We start from the raw sequence: 25,680 nt of genomic DNA, 5'->3' as shown, positions 1-25,680 counted from the left end.
CTCCGTTCCAGCCCCCCCTTGCTCCGTTCCACGCCCCCCGTGCTCCGTTCCACGCCCGCCGTGCTCCGATTCCCCCCCCCGTGCTCCGATTTCCCCCCCCCCCCCCGTGGTCCCCCCCCACTCCATCATACTTACCGATCCTGCCGGGGTCCCGTCCGTCTTCCTCCTGGGCGCCGCCATCTTCCAAAATGGCGGGCGCATGCGCAGTGCGCCCGCCGAATCTGCCGGCCGGCAGATTCGTTCCAAAGTGCATTTTGATCACTGAGATAGATTATATCTCAGTGATCAAAATAAAAAAAATAATAAATGACCCCCCCCCTTTGTCACCCCCATAGGTAGGGACAATAAAAAAAATAAAGAAATTTTTTTTTTCCACTAATGTTAGAATAGGGGTAGGGGTAGGGTTAGGGGTAGGGTTAGGGTTTCGTATGTGCACACGTATTCTGGTCCTCTGCGGATTTGATAAATCCGCAGTGCTAAACCGCTGCGGATTTATGGCGGATTTACCGTGTTTTTTTCTGCGCATTTCACTGCGGTTTTACAATTGCGATTTTCTATTTGAGCAGTTGTAAAACCGCTGCGGAATCCGCACAAAGAAGTGACATGCTGCGGAATGTAAACCGCTGCGTTTCCGTGCAGTTTTTCCACAGCATGTGTACAGCGATTTTTGTTTCCCATAGGTCTACATTGAACTGTAAACTCATGGGAAACTGCTGCGGATCTGCAGCGTTTTCCGCAGTGTGCACATACCTTTAGAATTAGGCTATGTGCACACGGTGCGGATTTGGCTGCGGATTCGCAGCAGTATTCCATCAGGTTTACAGTACCATGTAAACATATGGAAAACCAAATCCGCTGTGCCCATGGTGCAGAAAATACCGCGCGGAAACGCTGCGTTGTATTTTCCGCAGCATTTCAATTCTTTGTGCGGATTCCGCGGCGTTTTACACCTGTTCCTCAATAGGAATCCGCAGGTGAAATCCGGACAAAAAACACTGGAAATCCGCGGAAAATCCGCAGGTAAAACGCAGTGCCTTTTACCCGCGGATTTTTCAAAAATGGTGCGGAAATATCTCACACGAATCCGCAACGTGGGCACATAGCCTTAGGGTTGGAATTAGGGTTGTGGTTAGGGTTGTGATTAGGGTTATGGCTACAGTTGGGATTAGGGTTAGGGGTGTGTTGGGGTTAGTGTAGAATTGAGGGGTTACCACTGTTTAGGCACATCAGGGGTCTCCAAACGCAACATGGCGCAACCATTGATTCCAGCCAATCTTGTATTCAAAAAGTCAAATGGTGCTCCCTCACTTCCGAGCCCCGACGTGTGCCCAAACAGTGGTTTACCCCCACATATGGGGTATCAGTGTACTCAGGATAAACTGCGCAACAATTACTGGGGTCCAATTTCTCCTGTTACCCTTGTGAATCTAAAAAAATGCTTGCTAAAACATCATTTTTGAGGAAAGAAAAATGATTTTTTATTTTCACGGCTCTGCGTTGTAAACGTCTGTGAAGCATTTGGGGGTTCAAAGTGCTCACCACATATCTAGATAAGTTCCTTGGGGGGTCTAGTTTCTAAAATGTGGTCACTTGTGGGGGGTTTCTACTGTTTAGGCACACCAGGGGCTCTGCAAACGCAATGTGACGCCCGCAGACCATTCCATCAAAGTCTGCATTTCAAAAGTCACTACTTCCCTTCTGAGCCCCGACGTGTGCCCAAACAGTGGTTTACCCCCACACATGGGGTATCAGCGTACTCAGGAGAAACTGGACAACAACTATTGGGGTCCAATTTCTCCTGTAACCCTTGGAAAAATAAAAAATTCTGGGCTAAATATTTTTGAGGAAAGAAAACGTATTTATTATTTTCACGGCTCTGCATTATAAACTTCTATGAAGCACTTGGGGGTTCAAAGTGCTCACCACACATCTAGATAAGTTCCTTTGGGGGTCTAGTTTCCAAAATGGGGTCACTTGTGGGGGGTTTCTACTGTTAAGCCACATCAGGGGCTCTGCAAACGCAACGTGACGCCCACAGAGCATTCCATCAAAGTCTGCATTTCAAAACGTCACTACTTCACTTCCGAGCCCCGGCATGTGCCCAAACAGTGATTTACCCCCACATATGGGGTATCAGCGTACTCAGGAGAAACTGGACAACAACTTTTGGGGTCAAATTTCTCCTGTTACCCTTGGGAAAATAAAAAATTGCAGGCTAAAAGATCATTTTTGAGAAAATATTTTTTTTATTTTCATGGCTCTGCGTTATAAACTTCTGTGAAGCACTTGGGGGTTCAAAGTCCTCACCACACATCTAGATTAGTTCCTTTGGGGGTCTAGTTTCCAAAATGGGGTCATTTCTGGGGGATCGCCAATGTTTAGGCACACAGGGGCTCTCCAAACGTGACATGGTGTCCGCTAATGATTGGAGCTAATTTTCCATTTAAAAAGCCAAATGGCGTGCCATCCCTTCCGAGCCCTGCCGTGCGCCCAAACAGTGGTTTACCCCCACATATGGGGTATCAGCGTACTCAGGACAAACTGGACAACAATATTTGGGGTCCAATTTCTCCTATTATCCTTGGCAAAATAGGAAATTCCAGGCTAAAAAATCATTTTTGAGGAAAGAAAAATTATTTTTTATTTTCATGGCTCTGCGTTATAAACTTCTGTGAAGCACCTGGGGGTTTAAAGTGCTCAATATGCATCTAGATAAGTTCCTTGGGGGGGTCTAGTTTCCAAAATGGGGTCACTTGTGGGGGAGCTCCAATGTTTAGGCACACAGGGGCTCTCCAAACGCGATATGGTGTACGCTAACAATTGGAGCTAATTTTCCATTCAAAAAGTCAAATGGCGCGCCTTCCCTTCCGAGCCCTGCCGAGTGCCCAAACAGTGGTTTACCCCCACATATGAGGTATCGGCGTACTCGGGAGAAATTGCCCAACAAATTTTATGATCCATTTTATCCTACTGCCCATGTGAAAATGAAAAAATTGAGGCGAAAAGAATTTTTTTGTGAAAAAAAAGTACTTTTTCATTTTTACAGATCAATTTGTGAAGCACCTGAGGGTTTAAAGTGCTCACTAGGCATCTAAATAAGTTCCTTGGGGGGTCTAGTTTCCAAAATGGGGTCACTTGTGGGGGAGCGCCAATGTTTAGGCACACAGGAGCTATCCAAACGCGACATGGTGTCCGCTAACGATGGAAATAATTTTTCATTCAAAAAGTCAAATGGCGCTCCTTCCCTCCCGAGCCTTACCATGTGCCCAAACAGTGGTTTACCCCCACATGTGAGGTATTGGTGTACTCAGGAGAAATTGCCCAACACATTTTAGGATCCATTTTATCCTGTTGCCCATGTGAAAATGAAAAAATTGAGGCTAAAAGAATTTTTTTGTGAAAAAAAAGTACTTTTTCATTTTTACGGATCAATTTGTGAAGCACCTGGGGGTTCAAAGTGCTCACTATGCATCTAGATAAGTTCCTTGGGGCGTCTAGTTTCCAAAATGGGGTCACTTGTGGGGGAGCTCCAATTTTTAGGCACACAGGGGCTCTCCAAACGTGACATGGTGTCCGCTAAAGAGTGGAGCCAATTTTTGATTCAAAAAGTCAAATGGCGCTCCTTCCCTTCCAAGCCCTGCCGTGCGCCCAAACAGTGGTTTACCCCCACATATGAGGTATCAGCGTACTCAGGACAAATTGGACAACAACTTTCGTGGTTCAGTTTCTCCTTTTACCATTGGGAAAATAAAAAAATTGTTGCTAAAAGATAATTTTTGTGACTAAAAAGTTAAATGTTCATTTTTTCCTTCCATGTTGCTTCTGCTGCTGTGAAGCACCTGAAGGGTTAATAAACTTCTTGAATGTGGTTTTGAGTACCTTGAGGGGTGCAGTTTTTAGAATGGTGTCACTTTTGGGTATTTTCAGCCATATAGACCCCTCAAACTGACTTCAAATGTGAGGTGGTCCCTAAAAAAAATGGTTTTGTAAATTTCGTTGTAAAAATGAGAAATCGCTGGTCAAATTTTAACCCTTATAACTTCCTAACAAAAAAAAATTTTGTTTCCAAAATTGTGCTGATGTAAAGTAAACATGTGGGAAATGTTATTTATTAACTATTTTGTGTCACATATCTCTCTGGTTTAACAGAATAAAAATTCAAAATGTGAAAATTGCGAAATTTTCAAAATTTTCGCCAAATTTCCGTTTTTATCACAAATAAACGCAGAATTTATTGACCTAAATTTACCACTAACATGAAGCCCAATATGTCACGAAAAAACAATCTCAGAACCGCTAGGATCCGTTGAAGCGTTCCTGAGTTATTACCTCATAAAGGGACACTGGTCAGAATTGCAAAAAACGGCAAGGTCTTTAAGGTCAAAATAGGCTGGGTCATGAAGGGGTTAAGCTAAGGTCTTGACACAGCAAGCGCTGATGGTAAACTAGGTCTCAACATGAATAGAAAGGTTCAACTAATACTGTAGGTCAGAGATGCCAAATTAGTGACTTGCAAGACCCCGTTGGGTGGTTCATGGCTGTCTCCCAACTGCATTAGCGCCAGGTCTGGCAGACAACTGAACCTTTTTTTTTATTTTTTAGCCATAGTATGATAGAGGAGCTATATGGTGCTGCAGCTGCCTCTAGCCCCCAGCTGGTGACCCCATCCCGTCAGCCGTTCCTGCCCTGACCATTTCACGCTCGGTATGCGTATAGTGCCCATTGCTCATAGCGCACACACTCATGGCTCCACAATGCTGTCCCAACTTGCTCTCCTCCAATAAGATATTAGTGTCATGACGGCAGGTCAGAGGGGCAGACAGACATTTAAAAAAACAAAAAAAAGCTCATCTGGGAAGAACTGACGTATGAATGAGACTTTAACATGAGTGCAGAAAAAAATCAGGATTGTGAGGAGTCTCCTATGTACAGCGCCTTCTTCAGGTCTGCCCAGTTTTCTTATTAGATTTGGGTCAACGGTTACATATCTTTGATCTGTCTCTGGTGAAGCCAAATTTGGAGGTCTGCTTAAGGTCATTGTCGTACAGAAAGGTGAAATTCTTCCTCTTAGTAAAGGTATTGTTGGCTTTGATATAAATTTGACTGATTTTTTCCCCAACTGTTCGTAATTCTCTTCACCTTGACTAAAGCTGTAGTTTCAGCTGCCAAAACAGGGCAACAGCATAATGCTGCCTCCACCATACTTCACTGTGGGTATGTTGTTCTTTTAATGATGCGCAGTGTTTGTTTTGCACCAAAAATAACATTTTGGAACTATGACTAAAAAGTTCAATTTTGTTCTTCTCAGATCATAACACATTTCCCTACATGCTTCTGGTAGATGTTATGTCTGTTTTAGCTAAGCATTGCAGGGCTTGGATGTTTTAAGGTTTCCATCTTGACACCCTACCCCGCGGGTCAGACATATGAAGAATATGGAAGATTATTGTTACATGCAGTACACAACCAGTACTTGCCAAAAATTCATGCAGCTCCTTTAATGTTGCAATAGGCTTCTTAGCAGCCTCCTGAAACCATTTTCTCCTTGATATAGATGTGTGTGTGTATATATATATATATATATATATATATATATATATATATATATATATGTATATATATATATATATATATACATACAGTCATGGCCAAAAGTATTGACACCCCTGCAATTCTGTCAGATAACACTCATTTTCTTCCTGAAAATGATTGCAAACACAAATTATTTGGTATTATTATCTTCATTTAATTTGTCTTAAATGAAAAAACACAAAAAGAATTGTCCTAAAGCCAAATTGGAAATAGTTCCACACCAAACATAAAAAAGGGGGTGGACAAAATTATTGGCACTGTTCGAAAAATCATGTGATGCTTCTCTAATTTGTGTAATTAACAGCACCTGTAACTTACCTGTGGCACCTAACAGGTGTTGGCAATAACTAAATCACACTTGCAGCCAGTTGACATGGATTACAGTTGACTCAACCTCTGTCCTGTGTCCTTGTGTGTACCACATTGAGCATGGAGAAAAGAAAGAAGACCAAAGAACTGTCTGAGGACTTGAGAAACCAAATTGTGAGGATGCATGAGCAATCTCAAGGCTACAAGTCCATCTCCAAAGACCTGAATGTTCCTGTGTCTACCGTGCGCAGTGTCATCAAGAAGTTTAAAGCCCATGGCACTGTGGCTAACCTCCCTAGATGTGCACGAAAAAGAAAAATTGACAAGAGATTTCAACGCAAGATTGTGCGGATGTTGGATAAAGAACCTCGACTAACATCCAAACAAGTTCAAGCTGCCCTGCAGTCCGAGGGTACAACAGTGTCAACCCGTACTATCCATCGGCATCTGAATGAAAAGGGACTGTATGGTAGGAGACCCAGGAAGACCCCACTTCTTACCCTGAGACATAAAAAAGCATGGCTGGAGTTTGCCAAAACTTACCTAAAAAAGCCTAAAACGTTTTGGAAGAATGTTCTCTGGTCAGATGAGACAAAAGTAGAGCTTTTTGGGCAAAGGCATCAACATAGAGTTTACAGGAGAAAAAAAGAGGCATTCAAAGAAAAGAACACGGTCCCTACAGTCAAACATGGCGGAGGTTCCTTGATGTTTTGGGGTTGCTTTGCTGCCTCTGGCACTGGACTGCTTGACCGTGTGCATGGCAGTATGAAGTCTGAAGACTACCAACAAATTTTGCAGCATAATTTAGGGCCCAGTGAGAGAAAGCTGGGTCTCCCTCAGAGGTCATGGGTCTTCCAGCAGGACAATGACCCAAAACACACTTCAAAAAGCACTAGAAAATGGTTTGAGAGAAAGCACTGGAGACTTCTAAGGTGGCCAGCAATGAGTCCAGACCTGAATCCCATAGAACACCTGTGGAGAGATCTAAAAATGGCAGTTTGGAGAAGGCACCCTTCAAATATCCGGGACCTGGAGCAGTTTGCCAAAGAAGAATGGTCTAAAATTCCAGCAGAGCATTGTAAGAAACTCATTGATGGTTACCGGAAGCGGTTGGTCGCAGTTATTTTGGCTAAAGGTTGTGCAACCAAGTATTAGGCTGAGGGTGCCAATACTTTTGTCTGGCCCATTTTTGGAGTTTTGTGTGAAATGATCAATGTTTTACTTTTTGCTTCATTCTCTTTTGTGTTTTTTCATTTAAGACAAATTAAATGAAGATAATAATATCAAATAATTTGTGTTTGCAATCATTTACAGGAAGAAAATGAGTATTATTTGACAGAATTGCAGGGGTGTCAATACTTTTGACCATGACTGTATGTATGTATGTATATATATATATATAAGGCCCCGTCACACTTAGCGGCGCTAAAGCGATCCCGACAACGATACGACCTGTCAGGGATCGTTGCTGCGTCGCTATGTGGTCACTGGTGAGATGTCAAACAGTGAGAGCTTCCCAACGACGCAGCAGCGATGTAGCGACCTGTAGAACGATGTCGTTGGTTGTTGTGACCCTGTCACATGGCAGCTATTATGACGATTCAGACCTCGATGAGGGACGTCCTGTGTGACGTTGTAGTCACACAGGCGTGCATTTGCGTTGCCTTTTCCGCACCCATTCAGTTCCGATTGGTGGTCGCTACTGCGTTCTGATTGGTGGCGGCCTTGCCAAATAAATTAAGGGAAAATGAAAACGCATTTGAGACCCCAAACGATACCTACCGTGCACAAAATATAGGTGTCAGAAGAACCGTTGAAGAATAGATAAATCGAAGAGGAGTCGCAGGCCGGAGAACTCTACAACGAACTGCAAACCACCACATGGTCAGGAACAAAGGATGGAAGCGCTACTATGTCGCCTTCTGTCGAAGGCATGACCGCCAATGAGAATGCAGTAGCGACCACCAATCGGAGCAGAGGGGTGCGGAAAAGGCAACGCAAATGCACACCTATGTGTCTGAGTCGTCAACGAGGTCGTTGGTAAGGTGTCAAACACAGCGATGTGTGCTACCCAGCGGGACCTCAACGATCAAAAAAAGGTCCAGGCCATTCCGACACGACCAGTGATCTCACAGCAGGGGCCTGGTCGCTGCTACGTGTCAAACATAGCGAGATCGCTACTGAGGTCGCTGTTGCGTCACAAAACTTGTGACTCAGCAGCGATCTCGCTAGCGACCTCGCTCAGTGTGAAGTACCCTTAAGAGTGTGGAGGAGAGAAGATCTTGGAAGGACCAGAGATTACATGTAAAAAGATAACAAAAGATTAGTTTGGAGATATACGGAGGAGACAGATTATGGACGGCTTTTTGTAGGTCAGTGTTAGTAGTTTGAACTGGGCAAGTTGGAGAATTGGGATATTTAATGTCTTTGAAAATTTTTATTTTGTATCCTTCTCCTGACTGATAACTTTCAACAATGAGATCCCTTTGCTGTGTTGTAAGCTGTTTACAGACCATGGCTTTTGCTGTAAAATGCAACTAAGAAAATGTCAGGAAAATCCTACTAGAACAACTCCACTTTCTATTGGGTTATTCAGAATCTGTGTAAATGATGGCAGCTGTGCTCTAACTACTATGTTACATGAAAGTAAATATGATTGGCTAATTCTGAATAGACAACATCCCCAATTATAAGAGGGTATTCGCACTTATGCAATCACATTATTTTTAGTTTTATTGTTTATTCCCCCCCCACAAAGTGATTTGTTTCTCAATGGATTTGTACAGATTATGGAAGACATTAAAGGTGGAAAAAGTTCTGAAATTATTCTGCTTGGTACGATTTTCTTACATCATATTTGGCATTTTAATAGGGATGTGTAGACTTTTTATATCCCCCTGTATGTCCATTTTTTACATCTGCATGGCCTCTGCTTTTATACAATACCGGTAATTAAAACATTCTAATTGAAAACTGCATTTGGCCTATGTTAATAATTGCAGTGGCTGCATTAAGATGACACAGGGATGATGTCAGTATAGCATCCATTTTTTTTTATTTTTTGCACACACATTGAGATATATATGCGAGCCTCAACCGAAAATTAGGTAAGACTAGTGTCTGCTGTGATTTCCCACATGTGGAAAATCGGTGTGGAAAAGAGTTCATATGAGTTGAGCGTGTATGTAGTTACAATGGAGAGAGGGGTATAAGATGTTGGCACCCTTGAAATTGTTTCAGAAAATGAAGTATTTCTATTAGAATATTGCAATTGCACTTGTTTATTTCTTTCGCATGTATGAGACCAACACAAAAAATGAGAAATAAGGGCAAATTGGACATTTAACACACAACCCAATAATGGGCCAGACAAAATTTTTGGCACCCTCAAATTAATAATTGGTTGCACACCCTTTGGAATAACAGCAATCGCTTCCTATAACCATCAACAAGCACCACTCCTCTGTTGCAAACTGCTCCAGGTCTTTCATATTTGAAGGGTACCTTCTCCCAATAGCAGCTCTCCACAGGTGTTCGATGGGATTTAGTTTCCATCCATTTTTGGTGCTTCTTGAAGTATGTTTGGGGTTATTGCCCTGCTGGAGGACCCATGACACAGGACACAAACCCAGCTTTCTGACACTGGGCACTACATTGCGACCCAAAATCATGTGCAAATCTTTAGATTTCGTGATGCCTTGCACACAGTCAATGTACTCAGTACCAGAGGCAGCAAAACCTCTTTGAACCTCCAAGATATTTGACTGTAGGTACTGTGTTCTATTTTTTTGTAGGCCTCATTCCGTTTTCGATAAACACTAGAATGATGTGCTTTACCAAAAAGCTCTATCTTAATTTCATCTGTACACAAGACTCTTTCCCAGAAGGATTTGGCTTCCTCACGTACAATTTGGTAAACTGCAATCAACTATCTTTGTCTGTGTTTGCAGTGTGATCCTCCTGGGTCTCCTGCTATAGCGTTTAACCCTCCGTCAGGGGCAATATGTTTCATAACGAGTTTAGGGACATTGCGCATGTCCGGCACGGGCTAGAAAATTGGCTATATTTTCCTTTTTTAAAAATTTCAATGCTCTAAAAGTGATCAGTTACCTTAATAGGAATGTAATAAATGAGAATACACATAATCAGGTGTAAAAAAAAATGTTTAATAACCAGAAAAGTATGGTGTTTCCCAGACAAACCACTGAAAATAGAGAAATGAAACTAAGTGAGCTGCGCCTGTCAGATCAGTTGCCCCTGACGGAGGGTTAATTTCATTCAAATGTTGATGGATAGCTTGCTCTGACACTGATTCATCCTGAGCCTGCAGGGCAGCTTCAATTTCTAAGGAGCTTGATTGGGGCTGCTTATCCTCCATCTGGACTATCCTGCGTTGCAACCATTCACTTTTTCTCTGCTGTCTACAACCAGGGAGATTACATAGGGTGCAATGGGTTGTAAACTTCTTAATTTATGCTGTGTACCGTAGACAAAGGAACAAAAAAGATCTCTGGAGATGGGCCTTGAGATTGTTGATATTGTTTAACAAATTTGGTTGTAAAGTCCTCAAACAGTTCTCTTCTCTTTCTGTTCTCCATGGTTACCATGGCACACAGACATACAATGCAAACATTGAGTTAACTTCTCTACTTTTTGTCTGGTTTCAGGTGTGATTTTCATATTGTTGCTTGCCAAAGGTGAGTTTGAACGAGCGTCACATGCTTGAAACAAAGTTGCTTAAAGGTAACCTGTCACCCCGAAAATCGCGGGTGAGGTAAGCCCACCGGCATCAGGGGCTTATCTACAGCATTCTGTAATGCTGTAGATAAGCCCCCGATGTTACCTGAAAGAGGAGAAAAAGACGTTAGATTATACTCACCCAGGGGCGGTCCCACTGCTGGTCCGGTCGGATGGGTGTCTTTGGTCCGCTCCGTCGCCTCCCATCTTCATTACAAGACGTCCTCTTCTGATCTTCACCCCGTGGCTCTGGCGCAGGCGTACTTTGTCTGCCCTGTTGAGGGCAGAGCAAAGTACTGCAGTGCGCAGGCGCCGGGCCTCTCTGACCTTTCCGGCGCCTGCGCACTGCAGTACTTTGTTCTGACCTCAACAGGGCAGACAAAGTACGCCTGCGCCGGAGCCGTGGATGAAGATCAGAAGAGGACGTCTTGGAATGAAGATGGGAGGCGCCGCAGCGGACCAGAGACGCCCATCCGACCGGACCAGCAGCGGGACCGCCCCTGGGTGAGTATAATCTAACGTCTTTTTCTCCTCTTTCAGGTAACATCGGGGGCTTATCTACAGCATTACAGAATGCTGCAGATAAGCCCCTGATGCCGGTGGGCTTACCTCACCCGCGATTTTTGGGGTGACAGGTTCCCTTTAACCACATTTTTGGAACAGTGCCAACAATTTTGTCCTGCCCATTTTTGGGGATTTGTGTGAAATTATGTCCAATTTGCATTTTTCCCCTTTTTTTTTTTGTTATACACACAAATGAAAAACGTCTATAACAAAATATAAGTAATTGCAATAATTTTTGTGGGAGAAATGCTTCCTTTTCTGGAACAGTTTCAAGCGTGCCAGCACTTTCTGCCATGCCTGTATCTAAGTGCCATCAGATTTTAGTGTTCTAACCCTGTTTTTCCCCCGATGGAACATTTATCCAATACAGTCTATAGGGCTGTTTTCATGGCTTTTTTTGTGGACAGTATTCGCAAAAAATAAAAAATAACTAAGGGTATGTTTCCTCGTTCAGGAAATGCTGCGTTTTTGACGCAGCGTTGAGCCGCAGCGTCAAAAACGCAGCATCCAGATGTTACAGCATAGTGGAGGGGATTTCATGAAATCCCGTCTCCACTATGCAGTAAAAGACGCATGCGGCAGACCCGCGAAAACGCACATGCGGAGCGTCTTTTAAGAACGCAGCATGTCCTTACATTGCAGAAAAAACGCAAGGACAGCGCAGGTGACCTGCCAGTGACCTCAGGTGCAGATTTGGTCAGGATTTTACCTGCATAAAATCCTGACCAAATCCTGATGCAATCCTGAACGTGGAAACATACCTTTAGAGTCTATTTTTTTTAATTGGAGTCACAGATCAAAATTACTCATACAAATCTATGGGTGCTTGCAAATTGTAGCGTACATGGATGACCTCATTGTGTAATCTGTGTGCTGTCCATGCTTAAGGGCTCGTCCATATTAGCGTACAACTCTGCCAAGTGCTATCCGATGTTTTATCTGATGGCGCTCGGACCAATTTTATGCTATGGGGTAGTGCTGGTCAGTGTTTTTTCTCACGCCAAATTGGGATAAGAAAAAAATTGCAGCATGTTGCAGCATGCTGTGAGTTGCTTTGCAAATTGGATTAAAGTCTATGGTGGCATGTAAAGTATTTGACTGCACTCTGATATAATCTGAGTGCAGTCTGACATCCCTGGACTCAAGACAATGGAGAGGATGGGGAAATTATGTTCTCAGTCTTCTCACCTGTGCTTTAAATTATCTGAGAGAATCAGATCACAGTAAGCTGACCCTCTGATCAGAGTGCCATTAGCATAATTGAGCCAATTAATTTTCATTAAAGAATCAACGCTCGTGTAACTCGGCCTGAGGCCTGTCCCACACTTCCAGATAATTGCGGTACCAGAAAAATCGGTACCGGAATTATCCGTGTCCTCACGTGGCACATCAGTGTGGCACAGGTGCGGCATCCGTGTGCCGACTGGGTACCACACGCACCGTGCAGGAGACAGCGCTACAGTTAAGCGCTGTCCCCTGCATCTGGTGCTGAAGCCACCATTCATTTCTTCTCTCCAGCAGCGTTCGCTGGAGAGAAGATATGAAATTTTTTTTTTTTTGGTGTTTAAAAAAAAGATCCTTGTACCGGAGCCACTGACGTGTGAAACCGGCCTAATGGATAGAAGAAACTTTGCAATTTTTTTTTATATGCAAATATCACTCATGGTAACAGCTGAAACACTCATGAAACGGTGACTTTTTTGTGTTTAGGCCTCAGATATCCCTTATTTTTCATAATCTATTATAGAGTGGTATGCCACTCTGCAATGTCCATATAATCTATTATCTGATTTTATTGTATTCTTTAATAGCGAATCTACAAAAATTAAATTGTATTTTCCATAGGATGTGATATGAGAAGTTTTTGCACTAGAAGCTTTGCTAGTAGTGGATAAATCTGTTGGAAGCATACGGCAGACCAGGGGTGGCAGCAACTACACCATGTGTTAACAGGGAACCGGACACCAAATCTTTGCTGCCCGAAACACCGGCTCCATGAACCGCACTGTGGCTGTGTTATTGTGTTTCAATGTAAACTTTTGTAAAGTCACTGGGGACCATCTCAGACCATAAGGGTATGTTTCCACGAGCAGGAAACGCTGCGTGTTTGACGCTGCATAGAGCCATGGCGTCAGACACGCAGCGTCCAGATGTTACAGCATAGTGGAGGGGATTGAATGAAATCCCGTCTCCACTATGCGTGGTAACACGCACGCGGCGGCCCTGCGACACCGGACATGCGGCGCGTCTTTTAAGATTGCATCATGTCCGTATACCTTGCGGCGACGCTGCGTCGCCGCAAGGTATAGCACAGGGCCCTATGGTGGGGCGCGATGATCCCGGATGTGTGCTATGAACACATCCGGCATCATCGCGTCCCAGAAAGGGGGCGGAGCCTACCGCAGAGCGACAAAACCGCCGGCCATCCTGATCGTGGAAACATACCCTTAGGCATCACCCTTCTCTGTAATGTCCCTGGTGTAGTGTGAAAAAAAATACAATTATATATTTTACACACGCCAGGTGTTCGATCTCTGAAACCCCACTGCGAGGGGAAAGGGGACAAAATCCCTGGTGTAAATGAAGCGCTAACAGTTATAATTCCCCATTCACAAAGCACACTAGTGTAATTAGTGGGGCAACCCTGCAATTGCACCCCCATCACAAAAAAAAATAAAAAATATTTATATATATAATTTTCTCACAGAAGGTTAACCACTTAATGTCACCAAGTAAGGCTACTTTCACACTTGCGTCGGTATGGGCCCGTTGCTATGTTTCGGGCTGACGCACGTTATGAAATAAATGAACAACGGGGTCAGCGGATTGCAGTTTTTCAACGCAGCCGCTCCCCATTGTAATGTCCGGGGAGGAGGGGGCGGACGCGATACACAAAAAAAAGTTGCATGTAACGTTTTTTGTGCCGACGGTCCGCCAAAACACGACGTATCTGTCGCATGATGGATGCGACGTGTGGCCATACGTCGCTAATGCAAGTCTAGTATGGAGAAAAAAACATCCTGTGGGCAACTTTGCAGGATGCGTTTTTCCCCCAAAATGACGCATTGTGACGTACAGCAAACGACGCTAGTGTGAAAGTAGCCTAACGGGAGCGCCTGTCTGGTCCAACTCTCACTGCACCATGATTGCGTGTCGTCATGACAACTGTGTTCGGCCATGTTTGTACACCTATGAAGCCCACGGTGATATTTAATATTGAACTGTATTGCACATGCCACAACTTTTTTACCCCCCACAAAATAATAAAAATTCCACATTTGGCCTCTGCGTGCGTCACCATCAGCACTAATAAAATATGGTCTGGACCGCTGCAACATGATAGAAGTGGGAGAGGGTCTGTGTGTTTTTTTTTTTTATACAGTTATTTAAGTTTAAAAATGTGATTAAAAAGGCAAAAATGTTGAGAAAACTACAGCTCGAACTGCACAAAAAAAAAGTTTGGGCAAAAACGTTCTACGTGAAGGTGGGAAAGGTGAGAGCAGAGTGTCGCCGGCAGTGGCGGAGCGCTGTGTGAGGAGAATGACGCAGTGCTCGGCTGCCCTGACTGCCGCCATCTGTCACCATGGTAACACCCTCCTGTGTGAGGCGCGGCCCCGCTCTCCTCCCGTGCGCGCTCCCGCCCTCCTGTGCGCGCTCCCTCGCTGCGGCTGGCCCGGGCCCGGCGGACGCGCAGGCGCGCTATGCACTCTGGGAATGGCTGCGCAGCTCGGGTTGGCTGGGGGAGCAGACAGCGGAGTTTTAATGTCCGCCATGTTGGCAATGGCGTATTGAAGAGGGAAGGCGAAAGAGAGACACCGGAGCGCACAGAACCCACAAAATAACAGCCCGAATCGAGCTACGGACCGCCCGGAACACCGGGAAAGGCGCCATTTTGATCCCGGCGGCTGGTGGGAGAGCGGCGGCAGAGCACGGAGACCCCATGAGAGCCGCGCGGCACGGGAGGATTTCCCCGCTCGTCGGTCGCATGGCTTTGTTGTGGTAGACAGAAAATGAGCAAATTATCGTTCCGGGCTCGGGCGCTGGACGCGTCCAAACCGTTACCCGTCTTCCGCTGCGAGGACCTCCCGGACCTGCACGAGTATGCCTCCATCAACCGGGCCGTGCCGCAGATGCCCACGGGCATGGAGAAGGAAGAGGAGTCGGTAATGATTGTGGTTTTGTTTGCTGCCTGCGCGAGCCTGCACAAAATGGCCGCCATGTTCTCCTCACGGCCGCCGAGGGGGGGTCGGGCCGCTCTCCGGGGGTGTCCCACCCCGCTGACCCCGGGGAGGGCTCGCCGGACCCCTCTACTCCACGTACCTGCCTTGTATGTGGGGAACGGGCGGGTTATCGGGGGGAATTTAGAGGCGAAAGGCACAAAGGGGTCACGTGACGGGGCCGCGGTCCGCCATCTTGTTGTGTGGGGATCCTGTCTTTTGGGCTGGGCCTGCGCCTGCAGTAGCAGCGACTGTCCACCGGGGGGAGCCCGAGAACAGGCTGTGCGCTGCGCTCACCTTGTGGGATTGTTTGTGTACATTCAGGCTGACAGCTCGGCCTCCTCCTCCTGCCGGCCCGGGGGGTGTATACACTGTACCGTACATACTGCCGGCCCGGGGGGGGGGGGGGGGGTGTGTATCCACTGTACCGTACATACTGCCGGCCCGGGGGGGGGGGGGGGGGTGTATCCACTGTACCGTACATACTGCCGGCCCGGGGGGGGGGGGTGTATACACTGTACCGTACATACTGCCGGCCTCCTCCTCCTGCCGGCCCGGGGGGGTGTATACACTGTACCGTACATACTGCCGGCCTCCTCCTGCCGGCCCGGGGGGGTGTATACACTGTACCGTACATACTGCCGGCCCGGGGGGGTGGGGGTGTATACACTGTACCGTACATACTGCCGGCCCGGGGGGGGGGGTGTATACACTGTACCGTACATACTGCCGGCCCGGGGGGGGGGGGGGTGTATACACTGTACCGTACATACTGCCGGCCCGGGGGGGGGGGGTGTATACACTGTACCGTACATACTGCCGGCCCGGGGGGGGGTGTATACACTGTACCGTACATACTGCCGGCCCGGGGGGGGTGTATACACTGTACCGTACATACTGCCGGCCCGGGGGGGGGGGGGGGGGGGTATACACTGTACCGTACATGCTGCCGGCCCGGGGGGGGGGGGGTGTATACACTGTACCGTACATACTGCCGGCCCGGGGGGGGGGGGGTGTATACACTGTACCGTACATACTGCCGGCCCGGGGGGGGGGGGGTGTATACACTGTACCATACATACTGCCGGCCCGGGGGGGGGTGTATACACTGTACCGTACATACTGCCGGCCCGGGGGGGGGTGTGTATACACTGTACCGTACATACTGCCGGCCCGGGGGGGGTGTATACACTGTACCGTACATACTGCCGGCCCGGGGGGGGGGGGTGTATACACTGTACCGTACATACTGCCGGCCTCCTCCTGCCGGCCCGGGGGGGTGTATACACTGTACCGTACATACTGCCGGCCTCCTCCTGCCGGCCCGGGGGGGTGTATACACTGTACCGTACATACTGCCGGCCTCCTCCTGCCGGCCCGGGGGGGTGTATACACTGTACCGTACATACTGCCGGCCCGGGGGGGGGGGTGTATACACTGTACCGTACATACTGCCGGCCTCCTCCTGCCGGCCCGGGGGGGTGTATACAATGTACCGTACATACTGCCGGCCTCCTCCTGCCGGCCCGGGGGGGTGTATACACTGTACCGTACATACTGCCGGCCTCCTCCTGCCGGCCCGGGGGGGTGTATACACTGTACCGTACATACTGCCGGCCCGGGGGGGGGGGTGTATACACTGTACCGTACATACTGCCGGCCCGGGGGGGGGGTGTATACACTGTACCGTACATACTGCCGGCCCGGGGGGGGGGGGTGTATACACTGTACCGTACATACTGCCGGCCTCCTCCTCCTGCCGGCCCGGGGGGTGTATACACTGTACCGTACATACTGCCGGCCTCCTCCTGCCGGCCCGGGGGGGTGTATACACTGTACCGTACATACTGCCGGCCTCCTCCTGCCGGCCCGGGGGGGTGTATACACTGTACCGTACATACTGCCGGCCCGGGGGGGGGGGTGTATACACTGTACCGTACATACTGCCGGCCCGGGGGGGGGTGTATACACTGTACCGTACATACTGCCGGCCTCCTCCTCCTGCCGGCCCGGGGGGGGGGTGTATACACTGTACCGTACATACTGCCGGCCTCCTCCTCCTGCCGGCCCGGGGGGGTGTATACACTGTACCGTACATACTGCCGGCCCGGGGGGGGGGGGGGTGTATACACTGTACCGTACATACTGCCGGCCTCCTCCTCCTGCCGGCCCGGGGGGTGTATACACTGTACCGTACATACTGCCGGCCCGGGGGGGGGGGTGTATACACTGTACCGTACATACTGCCGGCCCGGGGGGGGGGGGGGTGTATACACTGTACCGTACATGCTGCCGGCCCGGGGGGGGGGGTGTATACACTGTACCGTACATACTGCCGGCCTCCTCCTGCCGGCCCGGGGGGGTGTATACACTGTACCGTACATACTGCCGGCCCGGGGGGGGGGGGTGTATACACTGTACCGTACATACTGCCGGCCTCCTCCTGCCGGCCCGGGGGGGTGTATACACTGTACCGTACATACTGCCGGCCTCCTCCTCCTGCCGGCCCGGGGGGGGTGTATACACTGTACCGTACATACTGCCGGCCCGGGGGGGGGGGGGGTGTATACACTGTACCGTACATACTGCCGGCCCGGGGGGGGGGGGGGGTGTATACACTGTACCGTACATGCTGCCGGCCTCCTCCTCCTGCCGGCCGGGGGGTGTATACACTGTACCGTACATACTGCCGGCCCGGGGGGGGGGGGGGGTGTATACACTGTACCGTACATACTGCCGGCCTCCTCCTGCCGGCCCGGGGGGGGGGGGGTGTATACACTGTACCGTACATACTGCCGGCCCGGGGGGGTGTATACACTGTACCGTACATACTGCCGGCCTCCTCCTGCCGGCCCGGGGGGGGTGTATACACTGTACCGTACATACTGCCGGCCCGGGGGGGGGGTGTATACACTGTACCGTACATACTGCCGGCCTCCTCCTCCTGCCGGCCCGGGGGGGGGTGTATACACTGTACCGTACATACTGCCGGCCTCCTCCTGCCGGCCCGGGGGGGTGTATACACTGTACCGTACATACTGCCGGCCCGGGGGGGTGTATACACTGTACCGTACATACTGCCGGCCTCCTCCTGCCGGCCCGGGGGGGGGGTGTATACACTGTACCGTACACACTGCCGGCCCGGGGGGGGGGTATACACTGTACCGTACATACTGCCGGCCCGGGGGGGGGGGTGTATACACTGTACCGTACATACTGCCGGCCTCCTCCTCCTGCCGGCCCGGGGGGGGGGGGGGGGGTGTATACACTGTACCGTACATACTGCCGGCCTCCTCCTGCCGGCCCGGGGGGTGTATACACTGTACCGTACATACTGCCGGCCCGGGGGGGGGGTGTATACACTGTACCGTACATACTGCCGGCCTCCTCCTCCTGCCGGCCCGGGGGGGGGGGTGTATACACTGTACCGTACATACTGCCGGCCTCCTCCTGCCGGCCCGGGGGGGTGTATACACTGTACCGTACATACTGCCGGCCCGGGGGGGGGGGGTGTATACACTGTACCGTACATACTGCCGGCCTCCTCCTCCTGCCGGCCGGGGGGTGTGTATACACTGTACCGTACATACTGCCGGCCTCCTCCTGCAGGCCCGGGGGGGTGTATACACTGTACCGTACATACTGCCGGCCCGGGGGGGGGGGGGGTGTATACACTGTACCGTACATACTGCCGGCCTCCTCCTCCTGCCGGCCCGGGGGGGGGGGGGGGGGGTGTATACACTGTACCGTACATACTGCCGGCCTCCTCCTGCCGGCCCGGGGGGGTGTATACACTGTACCGTACATACTGCCGGCCCGGGGGGGGGGGTGTATACACTGTACCGTACATACTGCCGGCCTCCTCCTGCCGGCCCGGGGGGGTGTATACAATGTACCGTACATACTGCCGGCCTCCTCCTGCCGGCCCGGGGGGGGTGTATACACTGTACCGTACATACTGCCGGCCTCCTCCTGCCGGCCCGGGGGGGTGTATACACTGTACCGTACATACTGCCGGCCCCGGGGGGGGGGTGTATACACTGTACCGTACATACTGCCGGCCCGGGGGGGGGTGTATACACTGTACCGTACATACTGCCGGCCCGGGGGGGGGGGGTGTATACACTGTACCGTACATACTGCCGGCCTCCTCCTCCTGCCGGCCCGGGGGGTGTATACACTGTACCGTACATACTGCCGGCCTCCTCCTGCCGGCCCGGGGGGGTGTATACACTGTACCGTACATACTGCCGGCCTCCTCCTGCCGGCCCGGGGGGGTGTATACACTGTACCGTACATACTGCCGGCCCGGGGGGGGGGGTGTATACACTGTACCGTACATACTGCCGGCCCGGGGGGGGGGGTGTATACACTGTACCGTACATACTGCCGGCCTCCTCCTCCTGCCGGCCCGGGGGGGGGGTGTATACACTGTACCGTACATACTGCCGGCCTCCTCCTCCTGCCGGCCCGGGGGGGTGTATACACTGTACCGTACATACTGCCGGCCCGGGGGGGGGGGGGGGGTGTATACACTGTACCGTACATACTGCCGGCCTCCTCCTCCTGCCGGCCCGGGGGGGTGTATACACTGTACCGTACATACTGCCGGCCCGGGGGGGGGGGGTGTATACACTGTACCGTACATACTGCCGGCCCGGGGGGGGGGGGGGGTGTATACACTGTACCGTACATGCTGCCGGCCCGGGGGGGGGGGTGTATACACTGTACCGTACATACTGCCGGCCTCCTCCTGCCGGCCCGGGGGGGTGTATACACTGTACCGTACATACTGCCGGCCCGGGGGGGGGGGGTGTATACACTGTACCGTACATACTGCCGGCCTCCTCCTGCCGGCCCGGGGGGGTGTATACACTGTACCGTACATACTGCCGGCCTCCTCCTCCTGCCGGCCCGGGGGGGTGTATACACTGTACCGTACATACTGCCGGCCCGGGGGGGGGGGGGGTGTATACACTGTACCGTACATACTGCCGGCCCGGGGGGGGGGGGGGGGTGTATACACTGTACCGTACATGCTGCCGGCCTCCTCCTCCTGCCGGCCGGGGGGGTGTATACACTGTACCGTACATACTGCCGGCCCGGGGGGGGGGGGGGGTGTATACACTGTACCGTACATACTGCCGGCCTCCTCCTGCCGGCCCGGGGGGGGGGGGTGTATACACTGTACCGTACATACTGCCGGCCCGGGGGGGTGTATACACTGTACCGTACATACTGCCGGCCTCCTCCTGCCGGCCCGGGGGGGGTGTATACACTGTACCGTACATACTGCCGGCCCGGGGGGGGGGGTGTATACACTGTACCGTACATACTGCCGGCCTCCTCCTCCTGCCGGCCCGGGGGGGGGTGTATACACTGTACCGTACATACTGCCGGCCTCCTCCTGCCGGCCCGGGGGGGTGTATACACTGTACCGTACATACTGCCGGCCCGGGGGGGGTGTATACACTGTACCGTACATACTGCCGGCCTCCTCCTGCCGGCCCGGGGGGGGGGTGTATACACTGTACCGTACACACTGCCGGCCCGGGGGGGGGGGTATACACTGTACCGTACATACTGCCGGCCCGGGGGGGGGGGTGTATACACTGTACCGTACATACTGCCGGCCTCCTCCTCCTGCCGGCCCGGGGGGGGGGGGGGGGTGTATACACTGTACCGTACATACTGCCGGCCTCCTCCTGCCGGCCCGGGGGGTGTATACACTGTACCGTACATACTGCCGGCCCGGGGGGGGGGGTGTATACACTGTACCGTACATACTGCCGGCCTCCTCCTCCTGCCGGCCCGGGGGGGGGGGTGTATACACTGTACCGTACATACTGCCGGCCTCCTCCTGCCGGCCCGGGGGGGTGTATACACTGTACCGTACATACTGCCGGCCCGGGGGGGGGGGGTGTATACACTGTACCGTACATACTGCCGGCCTCCTCCTCCTGCCGGCCGGGGGGTGTGTATACACTGTACCGTACATACTGCCGGCCTCCTCCTGCAGGCCCGGGGGGGTGTATACACTGTACCGTACATACTGCCGGCCCGGGGGGGGGGGGGGGTGTATACACTGTACCGTACATACTGCCGGCCTCCTCCTCCTGCCGGCCCGGGGGGGGGGGGGGGGTGTATACACTGTACCGTACATACTGCCGGCCTCCTCCTGCCGGCCCGGGGGGGTGTATACACTGTACCGTACATACTGCCGACCCGGGGGGGGGGGGGTGTATACACTGTACCGTACATACTGCCGGCCTCCTCCTGCCGGCCCGGGGGGGTGTATACACTGTACCGTACATACTGCCGGCCCGGGGGGGTGTATACGCTGTACCGTACATACTGCCGGCCTCCTCCTGCCGGCCCGGGGGGGGTGTATACACTGTACCGTACATACTGCCGGCCCGGGGGGGGGGGGGGTGTATACACTGTACCGTACATACTGCCGGCCCGGGGGGGGGGGGGGGTGTATACACTGTACCGTACATACTGCCGGCCTCCTCCTCCTGCCGGCCCGGGGGGGGGTGTATACACTGTACCGTACATACTGCCGGCCTCCTCCTCCTGCCGGCCCGGGGGGGGGGGGGGGGGGTGTATACACTGTACCGTACATACTGCCGGCCTCCTCCTGCCGGCCCGGGGGGGTGTGTACACTGTACCGTACATACTGCCGGCCCGGGGGGGGGGTGTATACACTGTACCGTACATACTGCCGGCCTCCTCCTCCTGCCGGCCCGGGGGGGGGGGGGGGGGGGGTGTATACACTGTACCGTACATACTGCCGACCCGGGGGGGGTGTATACACTGTACCGTACATACTGCCGGCCTCCTCCTGCCGGCCCGGGGGGGGTGTATACACTGTACCGTACATACTGCCGGCCCGGGGGGGGGGGGGGGGGGGGTGTATACACTGTACCGTACATACTGCCGGCCCGGGGGGGGGGGGGTGTATACACTGTACCGTACATACTGCCGGCCTCCTCCTGCCGGCCCGGGGGGGGGTGTACACTGTACCGTACATACTGCCGGCCCGGGGGGGGGTGTATACACTGTACCGTACATACTGCCGGCCTCCTCCTCCTGCCGGCCCGGGGGGGGGGGGGGGGGTGTATACACTGTACCGTACATACTGCCGGCCTCCTCCTGCCGGCCCGGGGGGGTGTATACACTGTACCGTACATACTGCCGGCCCGGGGGGGGGGGGGGTGTATACACTGTACCGTACATACTGCCGGCCTCCTCCTCCTGCCGGCCCGGGGGGGTGTGTACACTGTACCGTACATACTGCCGGCCCGGGGGGGGGGGGTGTATACACTGTACCGTACATACTGCCGGCCTCCTCCTCCTGCCGGCCCGGGGGGGGGTGTATACACTGTACCGTACATACTGCCGGCCTCCTCCTGCCGGCCCGGGGGGGGTGTATACACTGTACCGTACATACTGCCGGCCCGGGGGGGGGTGTATACACTGTACCGTACATACTGCCGGCCTCCTCCTGCCGGCCCGGGGGGGTGTATACACTGTACCGTACATACTGCCGGCCCGGGGGGGGTGTATACACTGTACCGTACATACTGCCGGCCTCCTCCTGCCGGCCCGGGGGGGGTGTATACACTGTACCGTACATACTGCCGGCCCGGGGGGGGGGGGTATACACTGTACCGTACATACTGCCGGCCCGGGGGGGGGGTGTATACACTGTACCGTACATACTGCCGGCCTCCTCCTCCTGCCGGCCCGGGGGGGGGGGGGTGTATACACTGTACCGTACATACTGCCGGCCTCCTCCTGCCGGCCCGGGGGGTGTATACACTGTACCGTACATACTGCCGGCCCGGGGGGGGGGGTGTATACACTGTACCGTACATACTGCCGGCCTCCTCCTCCTGCCGGCCCGGGGGGGGGGTGTATACACTGTACCGTACATACTGCCGGCCTCCTCCTGCCGGCCCGGGGGGGTGTATACACTGTACCGTACATACTGCCGGCCCGGGGGGGGGGTGTATACACTGTACCGTACATACTGCCGGCCTCCTCCTCCTGCCGGCCGGGGGGGTGTGTATACACTGTACCGTACATACTGCCGGCCTCCTCCTGCAGGCCCGGGGGGGTGTATACACTGTACCGTACATACTGCCGGCCCGGGGGGGGGGGTGTATACACTGTACCGTACATACTGCCGGCCTCCTCCTCCTGCCGGCCCGGGGGGGGGGGGTGTATACACTGTACCGTACATACTGCCGGCCTCCTCCTGCCGGCCCGGGGGGGTGTATACACTGTACCGTACATACTGCCGGCCCGGGGGGGGGGGGTGTATACACTGTACCGTACATACTGCCGGCCTCCTCCTGCCGGCCCGGGGGGGTGTATACACTGTACCGTACATACTGCCGGCCCGGGGGGGTGTATACACTGTACCGTACATACTGCCGGCCTCCTCCTGCCGGCCCGGGGGGGGGTGTATACACTGTACCGTACATACTGCCGGCCCGGGGGGGGGGGGGGGTGTATACACTGTACCGTACATACTGCCGGCCCGGGGGGGGGGGGGGTGTATACACTGTACCGTACATACTGCCGGCCTCCTCCTCCTGCCGGCCCGGGGGGGGGGGGTGTATACACTGTACCGTACATACTGCCGGCCTCCTCCTCCTGCCGGCCCGGGGGGGGGGGGGGGGTGTATACACTGTACCGTACATACTGCCGGCCTCCTCCTCCTGCCGGCCCGGGGGGGGGGGGGGGGGTGTATACACTGTACCGTACATACTGCCGGCCTCCTCCTGCCGGCCCGGGGGGGTGTATACACTGTACCGTACATACTGCCGGCCCGGGGGGGGGGTGTATACACTGTACCGTACATACTGCCGGCCTCCTCCTCCTGCCGGCCCGGGGGGGGTGTATACACTGTACCGTACATACTGCCGGCCTCCTCCTGCCGGCCCGGGGGGTGTATACACTGTACCGTACATACTGCCGGCCCGGGGGGGGGGGGGGGGTGTATACACTGTACCGTACATACTGCCGGCCTCCTCCTCCTGCCGGCCCGGGGGGGGGGGGGTGTATACACTGTACCGTACATACTGCCGGCCTCCTCCTGCCGGCCCGGGGGGGTGTGTACACTGTACCGTACATACTGCCGGCCCGGGGGGGGGGGGGGGGTGTATACACTGTACCGTACATACTGCCGGCCTCCTCCTGCCGGCCCGGGGGGGTGTATACACTGTACCGTACATACTGCCGGCCCGGGGGGGTGTATACACTGTACCGTACATACTGCCGGCCTCCTCCTGCCGGCCCGGGGGGGGTGTATACACTGTACCGTACATACTGCCGGCCCGGGGGGGGGGGGGGGTGTGTATACACTGTACCGTACATACTGCCGGCCCGGGGGGGGGGGGGGTGTATACACTGTACCGTACATACTGCCGGCCTCCTCCTCCTGCCGGCCCGGGGGGGGGGGTGTATACACTGTACCGTACATACTGCCGGCCTCCTCCTGCCGGCCCGGGGGGGTGTATACACTGTACCGTACATACTGCCGGCCCGGGGGGGGGGGGGGGTGTATACACTGTACCGTACATACTGCCGGCCTCCTCCTCCTGCCGGCCCGGGGGGGGGGGGTGTATACACTGTACCGTACATACTGCCGGCCTCCTCCTGCCGGCCCGGGGGGGTGTATACACTGTACCGTACATACTGCCGGCCCGGGGGGGTGTATACACTGTACCGTACATACTGCCGGCCCGGGGGGGTGTATACACTGTACCGTACAGGCTGACAGCTCGGCCTCCTCCTCCTGCCGGCCCGGGGGGGGTGTATACACTGTACCGTACATACTGCCGGCCCGGGGGGGGGGGGGTGTATACACTGTACCGTACATACTGCCGGCCTCCTGCCGGCCCGGGGGGGGGGTGTATACACTGTACAGTACATACTGCCGGCCTCCTCCTGCCGGCCCGGGGGGGTGTATACACTGTACCGTACAGGCTGACAGCTCGGCCTCCTCCTCCTTCCGGCACCGGGATGTGTATACACTGTACCGTACATACTGCCGGCCTCCTCCTGCCGGCCCGGGGGGGTGTATACACTGTACCGTACAGGCTGACAGCTCGGCCTCCTCCTGCCGGCCCGGGGGTGTGTATACACTGTACCGTACATACTGTTGGCCTCCTCCAGCCGGCCCGGGGGGGTGTATACACTGTACCGTACAGGCTGACAGCTCGGCCTCCTGCCGGGCCGGGGATGTGTA

At 53.4% G+C, this 25,680-nt stretch overlaps 1 protein-coding gene across 6 annotated transcripts in view; it reads left to right on the top strand.

The window, feature by feature from the left end:
* Window positions 1-25,680, top strand: part of EPC1 (enhancer of polycomb homolog 1) — a 218,719-nt gene that overhangs the window by 114,076 nt on the left and 78,963 nt on the right. Inside the window, exon 1 of one of the 6 annotated variants that reach the window (XM_069729660.1) lies at window positions 14,787-15,365. The exons of the other annotated variants lie outside the window; for them this stretch is intronic. Within the exon in view, the coding sequence (XP_069585761.1) occupies window positions 15,213-15,365 (153 nt within the window). The 5' untranslated portion in view covers window positions 14,787-15,212. Of the gene's footprint in view, window positions 1-14,786; window positions 15,366-25,680 lie in introns of those variants that run through there. 6 annotated transcript variants of the gene reach the window in all.

Source organism: Ranitomeya imitator, chromosome 6 (genome assembly GCF_032444005.1).
Source record: "Ranitomeya imitator isolate aRanImi1 chromosome 6, aRanImi1.pri, whole genome shotgun sequence".
In the NCBI taxonomy this organism is placed as follows: Eukaryota; Metazoa; Chordata; class Amphibia; order Anura; family Dendrobatidae; genus Ranitomeya; species Ranitomeya imitator.
This window is presented reverse-complemented; position numbering and strand designations above follow the sequence as displayed.